Consider the following 19,691-nt stretch of genomic DNA (forward strand, 5'->3'; position numbering starts at 1 on the left):
GCCAGGAATACACCTGTTTATTTTTTTATACATGTGTGTTGTTGTCGTATGATGCATCTGTATTGAAAAACAGTCTGACCTAGTTATTATGATGCTTTCTATGAGGTTGCAAGTTGGCAAAGAATATTCTTTATGAACTTTAGGTTCGAGAACATAGCGTAGTCTGGGATTCTATCATTCGACAATGTCTGCGACAGTCCTAAATAACAGCGCCTCCCTTTTTTTCATTCGATTCACTGATTTAAACAAACGAAAATGTCGGTCATCAATGTTAAGGCATTGATTCGCGTTACATGCATTTAGTACATGGTTAGAAAAGAAATACCCAAGCATTGAGTTTTTCTCAAAAGCTTTCTTTAAATATTTCATGAACGAGCAGATGAGCAAGGGCCCGTCAGTGATGGACGCAACAACATGGTCACCAACGTGATAGAATGACTTTAATACTAGGTGTTAAAATAAACATGAGATATTTTTAAAAATCTAATCGCATCAAACGTGCGTATCCATTTTATGTGATATCAGAGTGCATTATTCTTTATGGCATACATGTATGAGTTTTCGACTTATCAACAAATGTCAGTTTTTAACCTTGCGCTGCTATTGAGGATATTTTTAAACAGATGACTCAAGGACTGATCCGAGTTCCTCGGATGAGTTGGCTGCAGTATCAATTGCGTATCAATCAAGTCACGCATACATGCTAGGCAGTATCACCAAAAGTACCAATGATGTCGTAACAAGAATAACGAGATAACTCCACATGAAAAAGCGATCTAGGATTTCGGCTGCCAGAATCCAACAGTCGGCACCATCCACAACGTTCGCCAGGCGGCAATGCAAGTCTGATGGGGTTCTTAGGTCACGTGATTCCCTGTGGAGGTCACCGGAACTTGCCGACATGCCGCTACCTCGGCCCTTATTCGTTGGTAAGTTATAAGCCGAACCGAAGGAACTTTCACGTACTTGTCCTGAGATGTCATGGTCCTTTATGTTACTTGGACTCCAGGGAAGAGTGCTATCAACAATTTGACCTTTTCTCTTTTCAAATCCATGATTATTTGCTTCCGAGCTTTGGAATCCAATCGTTTCGCCCTCTGGCGCCATAGTCGGCGATGGGTGTACTTTAGCGCTAGCCGTATCACTCCAAAGATTCCGCACGGCTTTGCGCTTGAACACGATGGTTCCAAGGAATTTGAAGATCAGATTCCGCAACCAACTGGGGACGGGTTTCTTCGGGTTGTGGTGGTGAACGTTAAGGACGATCATGGCGAGGAATACCGACGATGCCGACATTGCAATCAATATGGTAAGATAAATAGCTGCAGTGAAAATAAACAATTATAAGAATTTCCTAAGTCTTAAAGGGCGGCTATAGGCAGGAGCCAGGTTGGTCAGATTAAGACACACGAATGGTCTTGCTAACTACTTCCCAGTACATCGGCAATACAAGGAATATATTTAGCACCAAAACGAACCTCCGGTAAGGTCTTAATATCAAGCTTGTCTGGGTTTGATATCGAGAGCGTGGGTAAATGGGCCCAATTACAATACAGGTCAGCACTGCCATCTCAAAATGCGGCGTCACGAGCAAAAACTGGAAAGAAAATCAGTGTGTTGATTCAAATCAATATACGGGATACGAGCCGCCGGAAATTGATAATAGATTTGCTGGCATTCTGGGCTGGTGAAACTGAGGGTCGAAAGGGTTGTAAGGCTCTCTTGACCAGTTACTTCCGCCCCTCACTTTCGCCAGCCCACGAAGGATTCTTGCGCACCTAATGTCCGTTTCCGGCGGCCGGCAAGCTTTATAATAATTTGAACCACCACACTGTCAAACGTATCTTACACAATAGTGGCGTAGTTTCCGAGGATTTGGGCAGCGACTCTGCAATAATCAGTTGGTAGACAGTGAAAGCCAGCAAAAGGGTCACACTGAATGAGATTTTCTCACCGGCTTCTGATGGGATGTAGAAAGTAATAGACGTCAGCAGCGAAATGAAAACGCACGGCAGGATAAGGTGGGTGGTGTAATACCCCGAACGCCTTTTCAACTTCAGCTCCGCCGTGAAAACGGAATACACATCGACGCCCGTGAATTGCAACTCCTTGATGAAGTTCAAGTCGCCAAGAGTGACGCCGGAGCTAACAACCTCCCATTCCGATGACTCCTGGTAATAATCGAACGATAGGGTGTTGGTGATGTTCGCCAGCCTCATGTGGGTTGATGGCAACGTGGTGGAGACGAGCCGGATGGTGCACGTTTGGGTGTCGAATGGGAAATACGTCATGTCCAGTGGGCAGGATATTGTGAAGACGCGCTGGGCCTGCCACATGACCAGGTAACTCGGCCCGATGATCTGGACACGATTCTTGCGGTTTTCCGACAGGTCGAAAAGGTCTCCGTCCACGCTGAAAGGAGTAGCAAGTCATCGTTGAGGTATATATATATCACAAGTAAAAGGCATAACTATCCGCGTGGCTTCACACCTGTCAAAGTTTTAACTAGGGGGTGGGCGGGACTATTTAGCCCACGGACTAGATCTTGCAAACATATTGTGTATCCACTTGAGGAGCTGCGAGAGTGAAAACTTCGCATATTACCTGTTTTGGATGCCTATGTCCGGCTTCCAGATATATTCAAGGGGGAGCGTGGTCAATGCTATCCCAGCGTAGTTGTTTGGGTCCCAGCCTAAATGCGCATCATGCCATCCCTGTGGAGAAAGAGAGAGAACGGACAACATGGTCAAACATTTGCCGGAAAAAACAAACCAAATGTAAACCTGGCCGTTTTTGTTCATGAAGTTGTCTACGACGGCTGTTAAAACCATCCTTATAGGAGATGTTATACTCCTGGGGGGGGGGGGGGGGACACTGCCACGTTCTGCCGATCGTGGGACTGATTGAAAGATGTATCTACCAACACCACAACGAAAAGAGATTCATGCCTATACCAAAACGTAAAAGCCAATTCAAATTATTTGGCAATACAATGTGATGTGTGCTGCTAGAAAACTAATTGAGGTAGGGTTGGTACACTTTCTGTCCTCATATAGACACAAGACCTGCGAAAAGCCAGCCGATTGACATAACTGTTCAAATATATCTGTAAATTCCATTTGCCTGTTCAACATCGGCAGTTAACAAGCTATGATTCTTGCGAATTTTTACTTAAAATTTTAAAAGTTTGCTCGGGCGAAATCGAAGATATGTTTTACAGCTGAACACAAGGGGCGGATCTTTGGTTGTGGTCATGGTAGAAAACTATAATTAGTCAAAGTTCCTACACTAGGTGCAATATAAATAATAGTCTTGCCGAAGAAAATAAGTTAGTATCCTAGAAACTTTAAACGTGTTCTATATTTACCATGCCGATGCTTCCCGCGAAACTGAGTATCTGGTCTTTGCCATCCTGTAGTGAGAAAAAGAAAGGTATTGAATCAGGGGCCGATTTATCTCCGACAAAGCCCCCTATTGTCAGAATTTGGTGCCAGATGAGATGCTGCAGTAGTGCTTCCACATTCTGAGACTTTCTTTATTCTTGATGTATTCACCAACTAATACTCTGTGTATAAATTTTCGAAATAGTTTTGCTATTTATTTGCTTGTTGCCGTTTGGTTGTACTGTTTGGTTAATTGCGTGACGGAGAGCAATGTAACCAGAATTAATAGGTCCTAAAATGGTAATTTCCGAATCAAATATACTTTGTTACCCATTTCGGTTGCAGAACCTTTTAGTCCATGCCTGTCATAATTCAGGGCTCCTAAAATAAATAAAGGTGTTCACTCTTGATAGCACCTCTTACACAAGAACAGAACTGTGGAAACAGTTGAAAATTGAGCTGGGATATTAGTGAGGTTTCGCAACCACCCGTTTAGGCCCTACGACGACGTTTATCTATTGTGTGAGTTTACCTGAACAATAGATAAACGTCGTCGAAGGGCCTAACCGGGCGGTTGCGAAACCTCACTATTACCCGGAAAAGCCGCCGAATAGCTCACGAGGTCGAGACTATATGCGATGATTCGAACCATCGTCGCCTTCTCGCCTTGGCGTGTACTGCATCGACCCGATAACGACAACTACTGTTCAGAAATGGTTCTGAGAGTGAATAATTGCCAACGCCTTTTGACATGACCGTTAGTTAGGAAAGCCCTTGCGCATAGTATCCTTTTCTTGGAATTCTCAAATCCCAAGTCAGTCATAGTCTATCAACTGTTGTAAGGCGAGAGCTGTATTAACGAATGATTCGCTGTTCCAAGAAATAACGAAGAGTCTTTTTTTGATTCTTGGCTATACTTACCAAATTTATGATTTGATAAATGGCAATGACTGGGTAGACTATTATGGGCAACATGGGGTTAACAACTGGAATCACATCTTTGTTGTAACCACTCAGAAGTGTCGTTGTCAGGTTGTCTGCCATTGTCGCCGGAGCTGGTCATACAAAAATGGAAGATGGAAAAGAATTGGGGTCATTTTGAAGCAAAGACATTTTGTTAATACATCGAGCGATCCGCTCAAAGGCCAGTAATAAGGACGGTGATGTGATGATAGAGTAGAACACACTGACAAACGTCTGTACATATGTATTACAATGTACGTTGGTGGGTGGTCATTACTGCCTTACCAACCTGCTCTTGCAGTCAGGGCAGAAGCGCCACTCCATCCAAGCAGCAAATATATCCCAACCGCCCTCCAGAACATTTTTATAGGTGGTAATCCACGCCAACAGTCGTAAGGGTTTAATTCACTAGCTGGTAGATATAGTGTCACATGCTAACGCTCTAATTGTCTGTTGAACAACAACTGAATATCGGACGCGGGTCGCGAATGTTTTTCTGTCAATAATGGCGGCTTTGTTTAGTATGAAAACAATGACGCTATCGCTCTGGTAATGTCAGCAAAGAGTACAATTTAGGTCGGTTGATTAGATAGACTGTTTTCATAGGTAATAAACCCCGTGAGAACTGGTGTTTCCTAACTTATAGCAGAGACACTTAAATGCTTTCCTTCAATTTTTAGAGTCGATAATATCAATCTTACCCGTTTGAGGATTTTGAACATTTGTCTCACTTTAGAAATACCGAGAGATTCAAAACAACTTTTGTCACTAATTTGGTCGATCACTCCTTTGAATAATTCCAGCAGGGCTAAAGCAAAGTTAGCATTTAGGTAACTTGACGTTTTTCACTTAAATTTCGCGCGTATCTCTGCTTGGCTTCGTTGTCCTGCGGTAACCGCGCATTAGATTGCTTTGAAAACAACCGAGGCCTGAGCTTCGAAAACACTGCCAGTCATGCCGGTGTGTTCCCTCAAAGTCCCGTCTTCGCCAGTAATTAAACTCCAATTTTGATTCTATCTTTCAATAAATTTTTTTGTCATCCGAATGAATAACACAAACGCGATGTTTTAATTAATAGCCATAGTAATTAATTATTTAACGGAATGCCCGACATGATCAGCAAAAGGGGATTTCCCCCATAATATGTGCAAGAGTGCATGAGTAGAAATAGCCCATTAAAATATGAAGCCTTGCGCTTCCTCGTAAAAAGCCAGGAATTCCAGCCCAAAGCTTGAGCTTAAGCCATGATGAAAAAAACAGGAAAACCCCCTCGGTGTAAAAATACATAGTTTGACGTCACAAGGCTAGCCAACCAATCAGGCCATTGTTTCGTCAAACAATCATTTTCGCAATTGGCACACTTCGTCCCTTTTGGGGACGAAGTATTGGTCTAGAATGCAGAGATGACACCTTATCATGACGTCATGTACGCTCAGCGCAAAACATCGCTCATCTTCACAGGCCACACTTTTTTTATTTGTCGGATTACGAATCTTTAGAGTCGAAACCCATGTGGGTGGGGCCGCGGGATTAAAAAACCTATGTGCGGCGGGAATAAAAAAAATTCCATTAGACTCAAAATCTATGTGCTGGGGCGGGGGAAATAAAAATTAAAAACATGCTCATTTTTATCCATTTTAGTCTCAGATCATAAAAGGGACACAAAAAAATAAAAATTGGTTGAAATTAGTGTTCGGGAATTTTTATTTCTTCATTTCTCTCTATTTCATGGCCAAACCTAATATTAATAGTCTGCAGACGTAGACTGTACACGTAGACATATAAAAAACTTAATAAGATTTTATCTTAGAATCATAAAAGGTAAAGCGGAACAAATACATGTATAGCCGTCAGAGTGTAGAACGATGCTGACAATATACTGCACACAGACCTATAATTCGTCGATGATTTCACAAATTTTTCTGAAATTGAGACAACAGCGTCGTCTAGGTTCTACTACCCATATCTACTTAAACACCAATATCGTGATATTCAAAGCAGTTTTCATAATAAAATATAGGGCAATGCGTCCAATCCAGAGTCATTCAAACTAAACAGAATCTTTAAGTTGAGTTCTCTCAAAATGAAAAATTTGCTGATTGGCCATCGACGAATTGTACAACGTTACTTTTCAGTGTTATAGGCACTTGATATGGGCAGTGCATAGGAACCTACATGATATATATATTTGGTTGAAAGCTAGAAGTCCTCAACAATGTTATATCGAGGTACTTTGGTGGCTCTAACCGCGAACAAACCAAAATCGGCCGCCCGCTGGCCCGTGTTGGCATTGTTATCAGTTCCATGCTTGTTGTCTTTTGACCAACGTAGATTCGTCAGATCAGCGGCCTTGAAGGCGCTTTTGATAATTTTGTTGTTTATGGGAAGTTTATGAAAGTTCATATTTCCAACCTCATAGGAGGTTTTCTCCTGAAGCCCGTCAAGGAAAAAAAGTCCGCCCGGTTTTAGTAGTGAAACCACGTTTTTTACGGCACTCCTGAATGATGTTTCATCAAGGCACGCTGATTCCAAACACAGGCTGGAGACAATGACGTCAAATGGTTCGAAGACCAAGGGAGCCAATGGGTTCTCCTGATGGACGTCACATGATACGACATGTTTGGTCGCTTGGCGGATGTGGTCTTGTCGCGCTTCCCATTCGTCACTGAAAAAAACACACCAAATAAGCGTTGAGATAAACTTGAATAAAATTTTAATGTGCAGAACCAAAATAAAGTTTTTATTATAAACAAAAATTTGGTGATTTGCACCAGAATGAGATTTTGATGTGAACTAAAATGTGGTTTTGCTTTTAAAAGAACAGCTCAGTTTTTGGATCTGAGCCAAAATGAAACTTTTCAATTGAACCTACCGCCTTCCTTCCAACTGACACACATGTTCAAAATATGGTCTCCAATCATGAGCATCCGGGTCATTATTCGCCCATTTTCGAACTTCATCAACATTCTGCGGTGCGAAATCTGAGAAAACGATCTCTGAGCATCGACTTCCGGGGGAAATGACAGCATAGATGCTCGGGCCGCATCCGACGTTGAGAAGTCTGCCTCCCGACGGAATCTGAGCTGTAGCTGCAAGATAAAATGTGTACATTTGAAGTACCACTTATAAATCTTGTTTACCACCGGGGAGAGAACAGTGATTGTGGGTCGTACGAATTTTAATGGGGATTGAAATATCAAGAAACCGTCAAGGTCGATTAACTCTGCAGTCACGTGACCTGACGTCTTCACGTCATCTGCTCTAATTGGTGATCTGGTGCTTAATTGCCAAGAGGATGTAGCATCCATTGCAGGGCGAAAAACTCCATATACACTGTATATGCACACGTTGAGAACGTGATTTACGATCACATGCCGTGACGTCATCACGTTGCCTTCTTTGGGGTGCTCACCTACAAGCTCGTGGACCATTTGTAGCAGCTTGGAAGAAAACGGTTGGACCTCACTGTGATAGGTGTTCAGGTAGAACTTTGCATCGAAGTGGGTTTTGTAGTCATTTCCATATAGGATACTCTTGGTCACCGGTGTGCTGTCCATGTCAGCTTGAGTGAGGTGCAGTGATAACAGAATTTGAATATTTCTCACTGGCGCTCTTTTAATGCTGATTCTCTGCCGCGAGTGGACAAGCTTCTCCTGAATAAGAAAGTACAAATTACTGTAGAAAGTGCATTCGCGAGATAACAAGAAAAGGCAAGACATTGGGAGATATGAATAAAGACTAGCGAATTGCTTTTATCTGAGGCCACACTTTTTTAATAACTTGGATTACGAAACGTCAGATCCAAAACTTATGTGGGTGGGGCGGGAATAAAAAAATAAAAAACAAATTTTTCTTTAAACTCAAAACCTATGTGTAGCGGGGGAATTAAAACAAAGAAACGTTTATTTTTTTATAAATTTTAGTCTCTGATTATACAAGGGGAACCCATTTTTTCACTGCTCTCTATTTTATGGTCGGGGGAGAAAAAAAGTGTGTCAAAAACGGTTGACGGGACTTTTTTTCCCCACTTTAATTGAGTCAGAAGGTCATATTGCTGCTGACCAAGGCATCAATCCATATACCAGATGGGACATCCATATAGCACTTTAAAAACATTTATGTTAATACATGCGTGGATATCGGTATAATTTGCATGTTTTGTACATGTATTTAAGAATCTAAGTATGCAAATTGAACGTGGTAACGATTATAGGAGACATATATGGCAATCCAATGTGTTCGTTGCCCCCGTTTCTAGTTGTACTGAATTTATTTCTATCAAACTACATGTATTCTTTTCAGTTGAACTGATATCATTTTGAGTTAAACTGAAGTATCACAGTAAAACTCTGCCCAGGAAAACATTCCAAAGCATCCTAGAAATCCAGAGTCAGTCTGATCCTGCTCCCTCGCACACATGTTACTGAGCGCGGTCGACATTGCCGAGTGTTGGCTTGAGCTTCAGGATGATCCCACGGGGGATCGCGAAAGTACTTCAAATCCTACTGGACAGATGAACCAGAAGACCCGGACAACACAGCTGATGAAACCAGTGAGCGGGCAGAGACCAATCCGTCCCCGTCCAATGAGAACAACACAGCCATAAAACAAGCCACGGCTCAGGGCAAGGAAGCCTGCATCCTATCTTACACTGAATGATCAAATCCTGAAGTTCGAAGAACTCCCACGATATCTGGGAATGACTTTTGATCGCGACTGACTAGGAAAACCTACATCGAGCTGTGTAAAACCAAGGTAGAGGGACGACCTTAGGCTGATGAGAAAATTTTCCGGTACTTAGTGGGAAGCAGACAGTAAGATACTGAAAAAACTATACGTAGGAAACATTAGGCCAGTACTGGAGTATGGAACGTCGAATTTCGCAAAGCTAAGCAAGGTATAAAACCAAGCAGCGAGTATGGTAACTGGAGCAATGAAATCAACTCCAATCTCCCAGATGGAACCGCTTGTAGAACTACAGCCCGCTGATGACAGGAAGGAGATAAAGACACTTATCCAGGCAGAGAAGTTCAAATGACTAGAGAACAGTCCTATTCAAATACTAATCCAGAAATCAGCAAGGAAGCGACTCAAGAGAGGAAGCTTCGTACATGTAGCGAAAACCCTCGAGAGAAGCCACCCTGACATCATAAAATACAGCCAGACAGAATCCTTGCTCACCAAAAGCACCCAGCTGGCGTGGTTCCAGATGCTCTTCCCCGAGATGAGAACAACTTACAGTACCCGAGATCGTCAGATTCGTCGAAATTCACAGATGGGTCGGAAACAGAAGCTGTAAGAGATAGGGGCGGAGGCCGGTATCCTTGTCAGACTAAATCACCATGATTAAGAACTTTCGATACCTACAGGGAAATACTCAAGCAGCTTCCGAGCTGAAGCCGAATCGATTAACAAAGCCGCTGCTGTAACAGAATCGTCCAATGTGCCAATGATGTCCCGTATTTCATTCATAATTCATACTTGTTCATTAGCTGATTACAAATTCATTGGAAATACAGCTGTGGGTGTTTATAAATGAGAATTTAAACGGAAACTTTGTCCAGGGTTCCAAAAAATGCATTGCAAATTTTAATTGAGAGTCTTTTCGCATACCCAGGCCGGTTGCTGCACAACGAAGGAACTAGAGTGTGCATGCACACATTCTGTATTCCCTCTGCATTCCCTAATGTACATGTATTTTGATATTGGAGCGTTCAGACTGAGTTCTGTATTCCCTCTGCATTCCCTAACGTATTTGGATATTGGAGAGTTCAGACGAGAACGTCCTGACATACATGCTTGTTAAAAGAAGTCATGACCCTGGGTTATATATGACCTACTAGCATCAGACGCTAGAGAATCGTAATATAATTGGTCAATCATACCGGTATTTTAGTCTGCACTTTGCTTCACTTTAATGTCATACATCTATGGCTACAGTCGAGCCATTTTCACCATGGATCTTGCCAAATGTATGGTGCTGGTTATAACCTTAGCTGCCTGGGCTTGGGAAACGGTAGGTAGACCATTCAGCTTGTCTCGTACTCCTTGAGACGATGATGCACTCCTTCGGCTGTATTTGACTGCTGTTCTGGTGCGGAGAACGCTCAATGGTCTCCGACGAACTGCCGCGAACGCATTCGCAATTGATTCTTGTTCCTGAATCTCACACCACGTTGGCTCACCATTTCGAGGAGTCTATAAACAATATCGCAGGGTCCTTCGTCCGTAGCCTATTTCAAAAACAGTGGCACGTTTCTTAGCCGCTCAGGCTTTGTACACATGACCCCGATATCTCGCCTCCTACTGCAATTTTTATAGTAACTAGCATATACCCGTGGCGCGGGCTGTTCGAGGTATAAAAATCGGATTGTGTGGGTGCTGGTATGTTGTGGGTTTGGTGTAAATGGGGTGCTGGTTTGTGAGTAAAATCTCCGGGGGTTATCTATATTTACGTCAATGGCGACAGTGGTATATTGATATTGATAGATGATATGTTACTCAGAGTCATAAAATTTCCACTGTTTTTCTGTGTAAAATGTCTCCAGTGTTGTTGTTGTTGCTAAGAGTAAACTATGATGCGGCCTTACTGGAATCCCCTACTTACTTATACTTCTAACAACAATAACACACAACTACTGCAACTACCAACTGGAAGACATTTTTTCCTGCACCTTAGAGGCATAGTCGATTAATATTCACACTAATTTATATTCATGACGTCATTCTCAATTTTCATTGGTTCTTCCAGATAAGGCTCGACGAATGAGCATCGATGATAAGTCTTCCGGCAACAAAAACACGTGCTTAGCGCAATGACAGTTCAGAAACATTTAGTACAGGGTAAACCATAATGAATGTAACAAAACGAATGTTTTGGATTGTATATTATGGTCCGTATATCATGGTCCATTGGTCCAGGGCCATGATGAGGGGGGGGGGGGGCACACCCCTCTTTTCCCAAATCTGCATGGAAAACATGAGGTCTCACTGGAGGAGGGGGGGGGGGCAGTTCTCAGCCCACACTATTATTGCAGGGCTTTGTACAGCCCTTCGAGTATAATACGCGGGGGGGGGGGGGGGGCTGGTGATGCGAGTGGCGATGTGATGATCAATTCTGTTCTGGATGGACAAATAATTGCAAAACTTGCCCTTTCAATTAGTTGAACAGGACGTCATCATAGGCTCATGTTGCCAGTAGGCATAATGTGGAAGAGAAGTGATATAAAAAAAGTATGTAGCCTAGGCCTGCCCTAGGCCTAGCCTAGCTAGTATATAGCCGAAACATGAGATTTTCTCCGCTAGGCCTACATGTAGCCTACCTATCTGGCTGTAACATGCACATGATCATGACAATTGTCATAGCCAGCCTCCCAACACTGCATGTATTAAGTAGTCATCATACATACATATGTCACACAGGACCACAGGCATGTACATCATGTACACGGTCTATACTACATACCTTTCTGACTTGTATGTTGGCCGAAATGATGGTCTAGTTCTTCGTGCCACACACTGACCTTGCATGCATTGGACCGTATGACCTCCTTCATTCGATCTTTAGAATACTCATGAACTTGAATAAGACCATGATATAAAGAAATATCATGATCCCAATAGGCCTGCCACTGAGGCAGAATGACAGGCTCTTCCGCCATTTTGAACTCCCGCGAAAAATGTGACAGATAAACAGTGCCACGTGTGTATCTATTTTTATAACTATGTCACGTGACTATGCCTCTAAGGTGTAGGAAAACATGCCCACCGTGATCATGAAAACTGGACTACAAAATGCATGATATTGTCGCAATGACTTTATTCAAAGTACTCAAACATACCTATTAACCTCCCTTGTGTAAAACTACATCATGTCAGTTGATAATGGATGACAGTAGAGGTAAAACCAGGCTTATTAAGGCGTTCAACGCTAAGTGCAACTCGTCAATTATAATAGTAGATAGGTATCACACGACCTGGTGACGGGACAGAGCTTCACATTTCGTACCTGGCGTTCGTCTACGGCGTCGAGCTTGCGAAAACTGCTTCATAGCCACACTTTTCTCCCTCTCTTTGTAAGGCTCTTGGCCAGGAACGTGACCGGTGTACGGACCCTGTCACACTTCCATCACTGATAGAATACGAGTGCGTGACTCTCCCTGGAAATGGGATCCGAGCCTCCCTAAGCTTCTCCTCACAACATCCAATGGAAGCAACCTGGTTCTTACGCAACATCAGTGGCCTTATGGATGTGACGGATTTTTTCATCGTCCAGACAGGCAAGTCTCCAAGCAGAAAGACACTATACTGCGCTGTTTCAGCACACTTAAAGCGATTTCAGCACATTCAGCACATTCAATGGCGGCCAGGTCAAGCAGTGACAGTATAGGACCGCCTCATCACGTTATCATTGCGTCGGAGTATGAGGCGTGGTGTGTGCACCTTTCTCCAGTCACGTCTTGTCGTAAGCGCAGAATATTGTTGTCAGCTTCGGGGCAATTTTTTGCTACCTACGTAGAGTAACTCGTTTTGTTTAGCTCACTGTCTTCTCAAATCTCAATACCTTGTAATTTCTGTACGTGAATGAATTTCAGGAGACAGCCACTACAGCGCCACCACCACCAGAATCGGCAACTCAATACGCTTCACGCTCACCGGTAACAATCTCGTGCTGGATAAAATCAAGAAAAGAATCCGCTTCAGGCTAATAGTTCATCATCCATGTAACGTCATCTACGTTCAAACAAGGCTCCTCACCTGGCAATGGATTCACAGCAAAGATTTCACAATGCCCGTTCTGACAGATATACCGAAACCGACTTACACGATATCAGGGAAAGGAGAAAATCTCACCCTCGTGGCAAATTTGGAAAGCAAGATAACCAACCCAGAGCTGATGCTTTCTTTCTTGTATGGCTTTTCGAAATATGCTAGATTTGATTCTGAAAATGGAATTATACCGATGTCGCCTATTCACCATTTTTTTAAGCATGAACGAGAAAATGTCCATTATCAAAAGCTCTTTGTAGAGAAACTCAAAGATAAGTTTATTTTTAACAATAATGTCACCTTCACTCCATGGATGGACGAGGACGCTGGCGTGTACTACACGACCATAGCCCTGAATCTTTTGACAGATTCGAAGTTCTGGCTAGCCAGATTGAAAATAATCATGTTCTCCGATTTGAAGGGCGACTCGACGCCAAAATTCTCGATGAGGGTCTACAACCAACGAGCTGGCGAGTTCGACCCTTTGCCAATTGAGTCTGATAATTACACCACAATACCTCTGCCTAGGACTTCTCCTTACGGTTTCCCGCCTTCAGTCCAATGTATGGTACACGCAGAAACGCACCCAGTAGTAACAGTGACCAGGCACAGGACATCTAACACGATCAGCGAAGCAGTAGAACTGCTCCCGGCCAAAGTCTTCGATTCTGCTACATTTGTCGAAAGGTCGTACACTTTGCAACAGGTTGCTGATGACAGCATCTACACGTGTACTGCTGATGCGGTAGGGGGAAGACTTGAGAAACGATTCAAGGCGGACTGGTACGACCCGGTGAAGATAACCTCACATACGAGAAAAACATACTATCGCATAGATGAGGTAAAGAATAAGGTAAATATGAGAGGAAGATGTAATTATTTGGTTCTTATTTTTTCCTGAACACTTATATCTTGTACGTATTAACGCTATTGGATATTTTCTAGTTCAATTACAGATTACAAATTTTGTTTATTTGATAACACTCCGCGAACCATGTGACACTGTCAATGCTTCTTTTCCAGAATCTGGGGTTAAACTGCAAAGCAGAAGGCAACCCAACCCCAGAGATCGCGTGGTACCTAAACGCCGCCTACGGAGAACCAGGAGAAGTAATCCACCCCGGCAAACGTGACTTTCTCATCAAGAACATGGCTCACCAGTTAAACCAGTCTGATTCCTACGTGATTCACGCGGGGCGTCGGAAGACGGGGGAGGGAAGAAGTTGGCTGACAATTAAGAAGTGGGGCCATCTCATAAACAAGGCCGATGTCAGACGTGAAATAACTTGCTATGCTTACAACGACTACAGCTTCGCCACGCGATCGTTCAGTTTTGTTTAGTAACCCGATTGTTCCGAGGTGACAGCAGCAGTTACAGTGAAACTGTGCGTTCTGCGCATCATAGAATATCTTCGTAGCAATTGGAAACTGTTATTCGTAGCAACGCTTAAGGCGACTATCTATATATAGGAATATTAAACGTACATGTAGGCCACTACCCAACCTTTCATGATTCTCAAACGTTGAAAGTAACACTTTGCGTCGGACATCATTCCAACATTTCCTGACATTCTCGGACTTTTTTTAAGCTGAAGTATAAACTCCGTGTCGGCCCGACGTTATCTCGATACTCCGACTTGCAGAAATTCAGGTTTATTATGAAGTTCTCTTTGGCGTGTAGAGGTGATGTTAAACAAACTCACGTCACACAACCCAGCTTTTCCGTGGTGCTTTTCTTAGTCCCGTGTATCAGTGACCACGCCAACATCTTGTCCTCAGGCATCACCACCCTGCTGATTCCTCATCGCATAAACACCCCGGGAAGCCGTACACCAGAGGCAAATCTCTAATTGTCTCCTACCGGTCAGCGAAATGAACCATCCTCGCTGACCAGGGGAACAGAAAACTCTTTAAACGTCCATTAGGCATTTTCCGCCATTTTGGTTCCACGAGTGGTTGACGCGTGGTTTCCATCTAAGACATAGAACAATTAATTAAAACGCCATTATCTACTCTGCGTGGTCATAATTGATCCTAATTGAGAAAATGGAAATTCTCCTCCACGATTTCGTCACAACGTAAACTTTATACATCTCTACAGATGTCGAAAAGGAATTATTAATAAAGTGATCTGTGATAATTTGTTTCTGGTGACCCGTGAACACTTTACGGCACTTGTTGTTAAATGTGCCGTAGAGCATTATATCTGGCGTTGTGGCGCCATTTTAAACAATGGCCGGGTAGACGTTATGGAAAATGATTCTATTTCGGGTGGTTATAATGCATCATAACGGAAATATGATGAAAAGAAATTAGGATTTAATGACTGTTGGTGTTGTGTAACTGATCTTACTTGTGCTAAGATGATGATGATGATGATGATGAGATGAGATGAAGAACCGCGAGGGTTCTCAAGGAGGATGATGGTGATTGTGAATGGCGCGGATAAATGGCGCGGGGGGGACGTGAAGTCCATTTTAAAAGTCAAATCAAATATCTATTCCGAATGTAACTTGTGACACAATGCCACGGCTCCTGGTGCCACTTGTTTGGACATTAGCCGTTGCTACGTGGACGCAGAAATTCTGGCACACTTTACCTCGAGTGGGTGATTTGGGAAACATCCATCATTTCATATTATTGGTGGTAAAACAAACCGAGATTTAAAAACTTTTTGAGTGCAAGGATCTATAATTTGATTCGACGTTTTTATCAAGAAGAACAAGTTGATTCTTTAACAATGTTATTGTACTTGGGCATAGCATTGTAGCGACCCTGTGAATAATATGACGGTGGCATACGAACCCGTCCGACTCAATATTGCTCAACGCGTATGCTGCACCTAATCTCGACCGATTGACATTGGCCGCCTGTTAACCGGCCTCAAGTAAGTATAAAATTCTGACAAACATGTATGCGTACCAGCTGTAACCTCGTGACAACTGCCAAGTGTGACAAAATCTCTGCAATTAAAAGAAACTGTTTAGCTACAGAAAGTTTGCCCAAGTGTTGACATGCGGGACCAGCTCTCCAGCGTCCACCGAACCATAGTTCGTCGTTTTTCTATTTTTTGGGCCATTTTCAGAAGTGCCGTTCGTATCTCGTCGAAGCTGCTCGACACAGTTGGATATTTACGAAAGTTCCCGAGTCAAACTTACTGCACGTGTCGTCTGTTGAAGGGAAAATATCATCACGTGATCAAAGCAAACGCGGTGGACACATATGTTCTAAGTACAGAAATTTCTCACATTCGAGTTTTGGTAAGATTTGCCTATGACAACGCGCGAGAGCGCTGAAAGCGTCAGGACGCCCCGAGAGCCGCCATGTTTGTTTGTTAGACACGTGTTGTCTTTCCCACCAATCCGCAGCCAACTGGCGGTTCACATAGTCTGCACCACCCCAAACAAGACCATGACATGCGTACATAGCTCTGGGTAACGTGCATACCATCTTGCTTCTTCTTTTGATGAGATACAACACGAACTGATATTAATTTCTCAATTGTTTTTAGATTTCTACCTTCTTTCATATTTTTCTTTATGCCTTCTTCATATTTCGATTTACATTGATTTTGACCGTGTAGTGATAAATAAGTAATGTGTCCGTGATGAGGTTTTGTAGCAGGAAACCCTGTAGTCTGTGGAGGATTATTGTACATTGTGCTTGGGGTAAATCATTCCTATTTCTTTGAGATGACATTTCCCGGGGAGGTTCCTCATCGAGGCGTAGTATACGCACTATTTGAAATTGTTTCTCTCATCATGAAGCATTGGCCTGGAATAAATGATAAAAATCTAGTTCATTAAAATTTTTGAGATAGTTTTCGTTATTCCTAAAGACGTTCAGAGTTTATTACAAGACACCCAACACTTGAAGAGAGACCTCCACTCCACGAAGCATTCCTTGCAGTCGGACACGTTGGAATATCTGCAAAAGATGTATGATGCTATTGCCGATTATCATTCAGAATACTTTATGGCGTCGGATCATACGAATTTTGTTTTATTTTCGAGCATCGTATAGTTGCGCCATTTCTGTTTCGTTTTTGGTAGAACAAAGTGATATACGAAAACAGAAAGCGCTGGGAATTTCGTCGTCTGCTTTCGTTTTTGGTAAACAACCCAAGCAAGCGTCTAAAGAATGTTCTTCTCAAGTGCTGGTCCGTGAATGAGTCACCCGTGCCTTCCGCGCCTGTTTTCTCCTTCCGCCGGAACAGGAAGTCCATCTTCCGACCACCAGCGGAGCGCGTGGCGCTGTGGGTAAAATTTCAACGGGAGACATTGTGCAGTTACGTACAAGTTTAAGTTTACCGGCGACTTATTTTTTCAACAATGGGCAGAAATGATGAAAGTGATATCTAGACGGCACGGAAACTTTAAAAAACGTTCACTCTTTTTGTTTGAGAGTGTGGTTTGGGGGTCTTTGTTTAGGACCGCGCGTTTCTAACATCTTAACACGACTATCAATAACTAGCGGAAAGCAAGCAGAAATGTATTTCGCGATGCATTATTTATCAAGCGCCTGTTATGTGTTTGGTTGGCGGTGGTGGAAGCACTGCGCACGTGTCCTATAGTAAACAACCAGTAAGAAATCAAAGCATCTCGTGTCCTCTTGTCCTGAATAATTTAAAACCTTAAATTAGCGCCACAGTAGCTCGAGGTTTATCAATCATATTTGGCTCTGGGGTCATCCGTTTTTTCAAAATGTTCACATGAGTACACGTACATAAACAACAACTTTTTGAGTTTTGCTTCATGAAAAGTTTAAAGGAAAGCAGCGAATGGGTGAAAAAGACTTGAATTGAACGATATTCACTACGGTGCATGACCTGTTTGTGGCTTTCATTTGGCCACACAACTGAAGACAGGAGCCATGACACGCGCTGATGGATTGTTGGAGGGAGAATGGCCAGTGAGTTTTCCAGAGCCTCCACCTCTCTGATTTCTACAGAACAACAACAACAACAACATTTCATTTATGACAAGTAAGCTTACAACATATTCAAATGGTGAATTTAATTTTAAGTAAGTAAAACTAATCTAATTTGTGAGAGTACAAAAGACTTGGAGCTATATTTGTTTTTTGACCAATTTAACGTATCCTCTTTTCATTAAGATTAAATGACACTTTTAGTACCCTATCTATAATTTACATGTACAATGTCTACAATAAAGAACATCTTGACCCAAAATCCTATGACAAACTCGTTGAAGTCTCGTTGTCCCCAAAGGCTCCTCTCCTCAGTCATCACCACTTCAAGAAGCCGGAACTCCATGATCTCTCCGGGACAATACCCCGCCCGATCAACGACAAAGGGCTATTGCACTTAAAATTCTCCGCCCTTTCATCTCTCGGCTCGCTTCAGCACCTAAAGTCACCATCTTTTGAAAAGCTTTCAAAGATGTCGTCGAGTAACAAGACGATGTTGAATTTGATATCACGGCACGTGCGCGTAGACAAACAAGTCATTTTGAGGGCACAAGAGTGCGCCTGAGGGTCACTTATTGTTGAAAAAGCATTAATTAATTGAAATATTGAGGGATATTTTAGAAATTTGCACAGAGGTGTTTGTTTTGGGTAAAAAGCGCACATAATGTACAATAATGAGGTTATGATATAAAGCTTTTTGAAGTGCCAATAGGAGTTAATAATCTGCTGCGACCAGCAGAGTATAGTTGCTTCGACAAAGGAATAGACGGCAATTAGTGGTTAGGGTGATATTTTACATTTTGTCACATAATGCTTTGAGATTGCAATGTCCCTTCTACGATCACTACATCAATTTATGTACATGTGTACATTTCGTGAGGGAACGTTGACGTGGAGTCAATATACCCCAAACTGAATGGGTTCGGAATTCGATACGCAGTTCTTGCTGAAGACTGACGTAGTCTGTGACCGATAGCCAACCGGGGTGTACTGTTACCTGGGGTTGCTGAGGCGGTAACAAGCTAGTGACGAAGGTCAAGTATTTTAGTAAGAAATGGAAGATATATGGTTCCTGCCCGGAACGGTCAAGGAGTGGATATCTAATTGGTTATTATCCGCCCCTGCGTTCTTAGTCCACGATAGAGATATGGAAATTGACGCCACTTCGGGCGTAGTTGGGTCTTCAGTCGGGGCATTTAGACCAGGCTCAAGGGTGGGACGGACATATTCAGGCGGTGTCCACGGCATTACCCAAGGCTGCACTACGGGCACCAGGTCACGTAGTTACATGTAGACAATGGCAACACCCACAACATAAATAAAAAAACGGAACAGATCGTTTATCCGTCAGATGTCCTCGGGAATTGTTTTAGGTTACAATTGATACGGAGGAAAGATAATGAAATGACTACATTGTAAAAGTGCAGAGGTCTTACAGGGGAAAGGAGTGACATCGCCATTAAGAGCTCACGCCTCTGTCGTGTGCCACAGTCTGGTCTCTGCCTGGTGCGGGGCTGGCATGGGGGTTGATGGGGCTAATGTGATGTAGGCGCGGCAATGACTTCTTGTCATTGATATTTTTTTGTTGATGCAGCTACGCATGCTAAATTTGTTGTGGTACATGTAGCTTAGTTTAACCGTGCTTTT

General features: G+C 42.9%; 3 protein-coding genes across 3 annotated transcripts; 1 reads left to right on the forward strand and 2 right to left on the reverse strand.

The window, feature by feature from the left end:
• Nucleotide 1: 1 nt before the first annotated feature.
• LOC135500112 (neuronal acetylcholine receptor subunit alpha-10-like) lies at nucleotides 2–12,083 on the reverse strand. Its single transcript, XM_064791325.1, has 6 exons — nucleotides 11,812–12,083; nucleotides 4,305–4,438; nucleotides 3,368–3,412; nucleotides 2,605–2,714; nucleotides 1,850–2,412; nucleotides 2–1,322 (listed from the first exon to the last, which is right to left on the reverse strand). Exons 1-6 carry the CDS (start codon nucleotides 12,005–12,007, stop codon nucleotides 691–693), a joined length of 1,680 nt encoding a protein of 559 aa, XP_064647395.1. The 5' UTR covers nucleotides 12,008–12,083; the 3' UTR covers nucleotides 2–690.
• On the reverse strand, nucleotides 6,027–9,795 carry LOC135500114 (nicotinamide N-methyltransferase-like). The gene is made up of 4 exons (XM_064791327.1): nucleotides 9,714–9,795; nucleotides 7,759–7,999; nucleotides 7,219–7,435; nucleotides 6,027–7,011 (listed from the first exon to the last, which is right to left on the reverse strand). The coding sequence occupies exons 2-4, from the start codon at nucleotides 7,901–7,903 to the stop codon at nucleotides 6,546–6,548; spliced, it is 828 nt and encodes a 275-aa protein (XP_064647397.1). The 5' UTR covers nucleotides 7,904–7,999; nucleotides 9,714–9,795; the 3' UTR covers nucleotides 6,027–6,545.
• LOC135500113 (uncharacterized) lies at nucleotides 10,278–16,887 on the forward strand. Its single transcript, XM_064791326.1, has 4 exons — nucleotides 10,278–10,362; nucleotides 12,427–12,625; nucleotides 12,941–13,968; nucleotides 14,139–16,887. The coding sequence occupies exons 1-4, from the start codon at nucleotides 10,303–10,305 to the stop codon at nucleotides 14,454–14,456; spliced, it is 1,605 nt and encodes a 534-aa protein (XP_064647396.1). The 5' UTR covers nucleotides 10,278–10,302; the 3' UTR covers nucleotides 14,457–16,887.
• The last annotated feature ends 2,804 nt before the right edge of the window (nucleotides 16,888–19,691 follow it).

The sequence above is a fragment of the Lineus longissimus genome, chromosome 16, assembly GCF_910592395.1.
Source record: "Lineus longissimus chromosome 16, tnLinLong1.2, whole genome shotgun sequence".
Taxonomy (NCBI): Eukaryota; Metazoa; Nemertea; class Pilidiophora; order Heteronemertea; family Lineidae; genus Lineus; species Lineus longissimus.